Source organism: Hippopotamus amphibius, chromosome 16, assembly GCF_030028045.1.
Source record: "Hippopotamus amphibius kiboko isolate mHipAmp2 chromosome 16, mHipAmp2.hap2, whole genome shotgun sequence".
Lineage (NCBI taxonomy): Eukaryota > Metazoa > Chordata > Mammalia > Artiodactyla > Hippopotamidae > Hippopotamus > Hippopotamus amphibius.
The window spans coordinates 3767019-3774870 of record NC_080201.1 but is presented as its reverse complement, the minus strand read 5'-3'; the positions used below and the strand labels follow the sequence as shown (position 1 = coordinate 3774870).

At 64.1% G+C, this 7852-nt stretch overlaps 1 protein-coding gene across 5 annotated transcripts in view; it reads left to right on the top strand.

Moving 5' to 3' along the window:
* The first annotated feature begins 1921 nt into the window (after positions 1–1921).
* Positions 1922–7852, top strand: part of GSE1 (Gse1 coiled-coil protein) — a 409268-nt gene continuing 403337 nt past the window's right edge. The window contains exon 1 of one of the 5 annotated variants that reach the window (XM_057710687.1): positions 1922–4063. In XM_057710687.1, the coding sequence (XP_057566670.1) occupies positions 2084–4063 (1980 nt within the window). In that variant the 5' untranslated portion in view covers positions 1922–2083. The remainder of the gene's footprint in view (positions 4064–7852) is intronic. The other 4 variants (XM_057710686.1, XM_057710685.1, XM_057710684.1 and 1 more) reach the window with 4 other exon arrangements.

The following is a 7852-nucleotide window of genomic DNA, read 5'->3' as shown; positions in this document are numbered from 1 at the left end:
GGCTAACCTGGCACCTTTGTCCCCAGGCTGCTTCTGGGCTCCAGCTGGCAGGCTGGGACAGCTGTTCACTGCTCAGAAATCAGAGACTCATCGATTTTTGAAGCTGGAAGGGGGGGTGGGCATTTTGCAGATGGGAGATGTGAGGCCCAGAGAGGCCTTCATTTGTACAAGGCCTCCCAGCCTGAGCCAGAGTAGCGGGGAGGATGGAGAGGTCCTGGCTGTGTCCCCTACTGTGGACAGTCTCCATCAGCAGCTGGATGACGGGGACCAGATGTTTGCCTGGTGTTGCTGCACAGCCAGGGAGTTGAGAGCAGGGGCCTGGAGCGGGCTGCCCGAGTCTGAATCCCAGCTCCGGCACTCCCTCAGCATACCTTAATGCTCAGAGCCTCCTCTTCCTCATCTGTGAAATGGGCTGTCATGGCACTTAACCCAGAGTTCCTGGGAGCAGTCACTGAGCAGATGTGTATAAAATGCTTAGCGTCTGCCCCTGGCACGTACTAAGGTCTCTCTCTCTCTTTCTGTGTTTAATAAATACATGTATCTATACATAGGTACTGTAAAGACATGGACATGGTTACTGCCCTGCCAGAGCTCCGGCTTAACAAGAGGAAGAGAGGGCCCAGAGTTGTTGAGTCATTTGCCCTGGAACACACAGCCCAGACACAGAGGACACGTCTGCCCCTGGCCAGCCCTGGGGAGGGGTGTGGCAGGCAGAGGAATCCGTCCCCAGGATGGAGCATTCAAAATGTGTTCTGGGAGACAGGGGACAGCTCCTCTTCCCTCAGTCACCAGAATTAGAACCCTGGGTCCTGGAAGGTGCCCCCAACCCAGGGCTCCTCGGGGTTGTAAAGGGACCTTTAGAATGGGGAGGGGGTCTCCCCCCACCCCCGCTCACTCGGCAGCATCTCTACTTTGGGGCCGAGGCCGCCCCTCCAGAGAGCGGCCTTTCCTCTGCGGCTCCCGGGTCTCTGGGGACACCGGGCGCGTCCTCACCTGGCTCCTCCCGCGTCCTCCTTGACCTTTACTTAAAGACCAGCTCTAGCGGCTGATGGGTTTCCGCGGGTCCCGAAGGAGACCCTTCAGACGGCTCGAGCCGGGCGCGCTGGAGAGAGCCCCTAATTGGGGCAATGAATCATCGAGCGCGGCTCCCGGCTGGACACAAAATAGATAGAGGAGCCGGCGAGCTATTGTGCGCAGTTTGGGACGCGGGGGGTGGGGGTGGGGGTGGGGGGAGGCGCGGCGGCGGCGGCGGCGGCGGCGGCGGAGGGCGGGCGGAGGGGAGGGGGCGGGGAAGGAGCGCGAGGGAGGGATTCCCCCGCCCGCCGCGCGCCCGCCCTCCCGCGCTCCCGCCCTCCTCCTCCCCGCCGCCCTCCGCCCTCCGCGCCGCCCGCCGCCCCGCCCCCCTCCTCCCCAATTAAATGACCCAACGCTTTGGCAGGCGCCGGAGCTCGCACATGCGGCCGCCGCTCCAGCCGCCCGGGGCCCGCCGCCGCCGCCGCCGCCGCCGCCGCCGCTGCGTTCCGGGCGCGCTCGCCGCGGCGCCGCCGGGGGCTCGGCCGGCCGGGGGGGCGCCTGTGCGAGCGGCCGAGCGCCCGCGCCCGCGCCGGCCGCCCGCCGCCAAACTTTGCGGCGCGCACACATGCTCCAAGTTGGGCGCGGCGGCGGCGGCGGGCGCTGAGGGCGGCCCGGGGCGCGCGGGGGCCGGGGCGGGAGGCGCGGCGCGGCCATGAGCGGGCGGCCGGCGCCGGTCTCCCGCAAGCAGCGGCTCATGGCAGCCGTGGGCGAGCGGGCGGCGGGCGGCGGCGGCGGCGGCGCGCCGCTCTCCTGCTTCATCTGCGGCGGCGGCATCGGGCGCGGCAAGGAGCTGAAGCTGCAGGTGAAGCAGCCGGCGGCGGCGGCGGCGGCGGGCGCGGGGGCCCCGGCGCAGCCCTTCTTCCCGTTCCTGCAGCAGCAGGAGCCGGCGCCCGGCGCGCGCGAGCTGTCCCCGGCCGACGGCTGCGTGCTGGTGTGCGCCGTGTGCCGCTGCTTCCTGGGCGAGCAGTGGGCCGCCTTCGAGCGCGCCCGCACGCCCGTGGACAAGCGCATGTACTGGCTCAAGCGGCCGCACCAGTGCGACGCGGGCGCGGGCGGGCGCCGCGGGGGCGCCGGGGCCGCCCGCGAGTGGAACGTCGCCTACGCGCTGGGCGCCGCGGCCGGCGACGACGGCGACGACGACGACGACGACGGCGGCCCCGGGCCCCGCGCGGCCGCCGAGGAGCCTCGAGACTCCGAGCTGTCGGAGCTGTCGGACACCGACCCCCTCTCCGAGCCCGACCCGGCCGCGCGTGACGCCGCCAGTCCGCACCAGGCCGGGCCGCCGGCTGCTCGGGCCACCCCGGGGCCCGGGCCTCGCGGCGGCCGCTGCCCGGAGTGGAGGCCGGGGCCGGGGCCCCCTCCGGGACAGGGCGCGGAGGCCCCCGCGCCGGGGGACGCGGAGGAGGAGGGGGTCCCCTCGAGACTGCGAGCGGATGGGGAGCCCAAGGCGGGCATCCGACGCCGGCGGAAGGGCCCCGGGAGGCCCTGCGTCCCGGAGGCCCGGGCCAGCGTCCTGAGGGGCATTCAGGACCCTTGGCAAGGGCCGCCAGTCCAGGTGGCCCCTGCAGAGAGCGTGAAAGGAGTTCCTTCGGGCAGGGCTGCCAAGACTCCGGAGAGCAGGCTGCTGGGGGAGACCCGCGGGGGCTACTGCATGTCTGAGGACAGTGACATCAACATCACCAGCGAGGAGGAGGACCGCAAGGAGCAGCCTCTCCCAGGCCCCCGTGGCCCCAAAGACAAGGAAACCGGCGGCGGCCGTGCCCCCCGGGCTGCCCCGGAGAGCGGGGCCGCACCACCAGAGAGCCTTTGCTGCTACATCTGCGGGTCGGCGCTGTCCCCGGCCTCGCAGCACCAGATCCACGTGCAGAAGCAGGAGAAGCTGGCCCAGGCCCCCTTCTTCCCCTTCCTGTGGCTGCACAGCCCGCCCCCGGGGGCGCAGCCCATCAGCGTCGGCGGCAGCACGCTGGTGTGCCCCTGCTGCTTCTCGTCCCTCATGCACCAGTGGCAGAGCTTCGAGCTGGCCAGCGTGCCCATCCTGCAGCGGCTCTATGTGGTGCCCCTGAACAGCCACGCCCCCGGCATGGCCTCCAAGGGCAGGAGGCTCCTGAGGGAAGACGGCCCGCCGGCCGGGGCCCTGCCAGAGGCCTGCTACCTCTGTGGGGAGGACTGTACCCAGGATGCCCGGGCGGTGGCCTCCAGGACCCTCAACGGCAATGCCAGGGGCTCCATGCACTTCCCCTTCCTCAGCCTTCTGCCCTGCCCCCCCAACGCCCAGGGCCCCAACAAGCGCTGTGAGGTCCGCAGCTGCCCCAAGTGCTTCAGCGTCCTGGAGGACGTCTGGGCCCTGTACCGGGCCTGCCAGAACGAGGAGCTCATCACCTCCGTGCAGGGCTTCCTGGGCAGGTACCACCAGACCTTCTCTGCCTCAGACCCTGCTCTCTCTGAGCTGCCCACGTCGGCCCAGGGCAGCCCGGCGTCCGTCTGCTACATCTGCGGGGCTGAGCTGGGCCCCGGGAAGGAGTTCCAGCTCAATGTGAACCCCTCTAGCCGCTTGGGTGAGAAAGAGCCCTTCTTTCCCTTCCTCACCGTCTACCCGCCAGCCCCGCGCGCCAGGCCTGCAGACTCCACTGGCCTGGTGGCCACCTGCGTGCTCTGCTACCACGACCTCCTGGGCCAGTGGCTGCAGCACGAGGCCCGCAGCGCCCACCACGCCGTCAGCCCCTGGTCTCGGCAGTACCAAGTGGAGATGTTTGTGTGCTTCTTCTGCCAGCAGGAGAAGAAGCGGTGTCTTGGGCTGAAGGCCGTGCGGGTAGCCCGGCTGCCCTTGTTTCTCTACACCCTGCGAGCAAATCACAGCCTGTTAGTGGATGATGGGCGGCAGCTGATCATCGGTGCCTGCACAGAGTGCGGGACGCTGGTGTGTGCTGGCCAAGGGCTCACCCGCCAGGGACCCGTGGGCTGGAGCTCCCCGGTGGCAGCTGCGAGGAAGGTAAGCAGTTCTCATGTCATCCTCTGAAATCCGAGCAGGGAAGAAAGAGGTGTTGTTTTCCGTTCTGCCGGGGAGGGGTTTGCACTGATTCTGTGCGTTGTGTTCCAGCAGGAGGTGCCCTCCCGGGTCACCCTGCTAGTGCGTGCTGAGTGCGTTGGCCTGGCTGAGCTCAGGGGCCTGTGGCAGGTCAGAGGAGCAGGGGGCCGAGAGTGGTCCCGTGGAAGAGTAGGGCACTGCTGAGAACAGCAGGCACGGGCCTGAACTGGAGTGTGTTTGCAGCGGAATCTATCAAACAGAGGAAGTTCGGGGCACGTCTGTCATCCGCCTGATAACATTGGTAAATTAGTCCAGCCATGCAGGTCACGGAGAGGTCTCCATACTTACCCGGTTTGAAACACATCAGAAGTTCCTCTCCCCGCTCGCTCCCACTCAGCTTAGCTTCTCCAGAATTTTCCACCCAAGCTCACACTTTTCCTTTGAGGCTCTCTGGTTGCTTAATAGCAGATGGAGACGGATTTCTAGATGTGGGGGTTTGAGACCCAGGGGACAGTGGCCTAAACAGACATTTCTCCTGGTGGGAAGAAAGTCTTTCTTCTCTGCAAGTCATCTGTGTAGGGGGTGGGTGGGAGGCCTGGTGTGCGCCCTGTTTATAAGGCGCCTGCCTTCACGCTGCCTGCCCGGGAGGAGCTAGATGGGGCTCAGTTAATTTTGGATCCGGCAGGAACTGCCCCTGGTGGGTCTGGGGAAGCAGATGTTTGTAAGCTGTGAGCACCATCACAGCCACCAGGAATCCTGGTTTCCACCAAAGCTGGTGACACTGGCTTGTCTTAATCAGACGCCTGGAGTGGTAGCCGCTGGCGAGGAGCCGGTGGAGGGATGTGTGAACGGGGAAGGGTGTCGCCGCGCGCGCCCAGGAGTGGTTGTTCCATCTGCCTGAAAGGTTCCCGATCCTGCCTCCCACGCGTCCACGCGTGTGCACGTGTGTGGGGTCCTGGGTTGCTTGTTCACGCACGGTGGTGGCGCCTATAAAGTAGATGCCCAGCCCCAGCATCTTCACGCTCTGCCCAGGGTTCCTTCAGTGTCAGCGTCCCCTTTGGGCTTAGTGCTGTCTCTGGAGGCTTTGGTCTGGTTTGGGGGCGTTTGTCTTTAGAGCTGTTTTGGGATGGCCTCTCGTTTTAAACGGACAAGCCTGTCACCCCCCCACCCTGGATGCTGAACCTCTCTTTTGCAGCGTGTGGCAGTGCAGCCTGTGGGCCTGCTGCTGGGAGTCTGACCTGCAGTTCTCGGAAGGGCCGGGCCTGGGAGAAGAGCCCGGCTTCGGAACAGGACAGAGCCGAGTTCCAGTCCTGCTCTTTCCCTTGTTAACTGCGTGCCGGAGAGGACGCGTCTCCTCCCTGAGTTCATTTCTTTAAGCTGGGGAGTGGCAACAAGTAACACCTGCTTCGTGGGGCCATTGTGCGAATTAAGTGAATTGGGGCATTTGAACGCTTCTGGAAAGCCAAGTGCTGGGCGTGTAGCGGGACCCTTGTGTCCGCCCGATGTGTTGGGGCCGACTCTTCCAGGGTGCAGGTGGGTTCTGCAGGGTGCGTGCAGGTTTTCGGCTTGGTGGTGGCGCGTGTGGGGTCATCAGTGCGCTCCCCGTGAGGACTCTCAGGTTGTTTTCTGAGGAGCATCCACACAGCGGTGCGTTTTCCCTCGTTGATTTGCTCACTCGTCGGGAGTTGATGAGATGCCAACTGGGGACCTCAACGGATAGGCACTTGAGGAAACGGAAGAAGCTGCAGTTCCCAGTGCAGCTGGGAAGGGGGGCCCGGAGGGTGGCCGGGTGTGGACAGAAACGCAAGCTGGTGTTTGCCCAGAAGGGGTCAGCATGAGTTTGGGAAGGCCGAACATCACACTAACTTTTGCACTGTTTCTAAAGCAGCTTATTTCATTTGCTCCTGACCACGTCCCTGTAAGGACTTATTCCCATTTTAGAGATGAGTAAATGGAGGCTCAGAGAAGTCAGATGACCTTGGCGACTATCACACGGCCAGCAGGTGGCCGAGGTGGGTCTTGAACCCAGGTCTTCCTATCCCAGAGTCCGCTGCCATTGGACCGCCCGGCAGAGGAGGAACCTTGGAAGATGGGTGGGATTTGTTGGTGGGGGAGGATTCAGGAGGAAGGGAAATGAGGTTGGGGTGAACTAGAGGCCTTGAAATGAAAAAAAGGAGATCGAGTTGAGAGTTGAAGATACAGGGGAGCGATAAAAAGTTCTTGAAAGAAGGCTGAGAATGGGCTGAAAAGAGCTACACCTGGGGCCGGACCATGGCAGCATCCCAGGTGGCTGGTGAGGCCAGCGGGCCTGTGCGTGGTGGCGCAGCTCTTTGGGGTCAGGCTCGTTTAGACACAGGGAGAGAAACCTCACCTCCTGCCTGCAGGAGGGCCTGCCTGGCAGTCAGTAGAATGCGGCAGATGCAGCCTCTGCCCCCCCGCCCCCTCCTCATTCATTCCACAAATGTTCAGGGAGCGCCTGCTCTGAGCCAGGCGCTGTTCCCCACACTGGGGCTCTGGTGGTGTCAGGGGAGGGGCACGAAGAATACAGCTTCCTGGGGAGCTGCGAGCACAGCAGGATGAGGGTAGGCCGAGCGCCAGGGTGGGCCTGGGGGTGAAAGCGCAGGGTCGCAGGAGCTGCACACCAACCCGGTGGACTCCTGGCAGGGCTGTCGCGGTGAAGAGGTGGGTGACGCCACCAGAGAACGTGCCGAGGCCTCCGCCCTCCTTTCCCAAGGCCAGCTCTGGAGTCGTTGGTTCTCGTGTGCACGTTCCGTGTCTCTCTTTTGGTGCGTGGCTTGAGAATTGGGGCGGGGGGCGCGTGGGTGGGTGGGAGCGGCTAGGGGCATTGGATGGCGGCTGCAGGGAAACCACAGAGCTGGGCCAGCCTGTTCCAGAGCCTCATTGATACTGACTCCTGTGATGCCTCAGTTGTTTCCTGTTAAGTCTTCATTCACCAGTGAATCAACTTTAACTGCTAAGAAAGTAAATGTGAAAGAAAGAGGAAGGAAGGGAGGGAGGGAGGGAGGAAGGGTGTCACTGGTGCCCTCTGTTTAGATTGTGGCTTTTGTCACCAGCTGGGCTCCTCGTCCCCTGGAGAGCACTGTGCTCTGGAGCCACTGAATCTCTGAGCTGGCTGCTTGGATAGGGCTGTGTCGGGGGTGGGCTGGGGAGGCTGCAGCCCACCCTTTTGGGGGTGCTTCCATGAGGAGGAGCCCCAGCACTGGAAAGCTCTTTGAAGCCATGGAAAGACCCTGGCTTGGCCTTAAGACAGACCTGGCTCTGATCTTCCTCCTGGGAGCTGGTTGCTGCCCTTGAGAAGTGGAGATGCTCTTTTTTCTGTAAGGTTTGTGATGTGAAAGCCACGGGTGGGCAGCGGGGGTACAGGTCCCGTTCATTCCTTTCTCCTCCCTGAGGTACTTGTACGCAGGGTGAGTCTCTCGTTGGCACCCGCAGGCTCCGATGTCACAGCCTGTGCCCCCCACTTTCCTGCTGGGGGCAAGGAGTGGTTGTCCCTCCCTTTAGAGCTAGGCGGCACGGCTGGCCCAGCAGCTTGGCATCTGGGGCTGTAATAATCACGAGGAGATAGAGTGCTTCCCGAGTTCAGGCTGTGCCGGGTTCACCTGTGCTCACACTTGCCAAGCCCCCACAACAACCCCATTTAGGGAGGTGCCACTGTCCCCATGTCATAGAGGACAAAGCCAGTCCAGAGAGATCCAAGAGTTAGCCCAAGGTCACTCAGCTCACGACATCAAG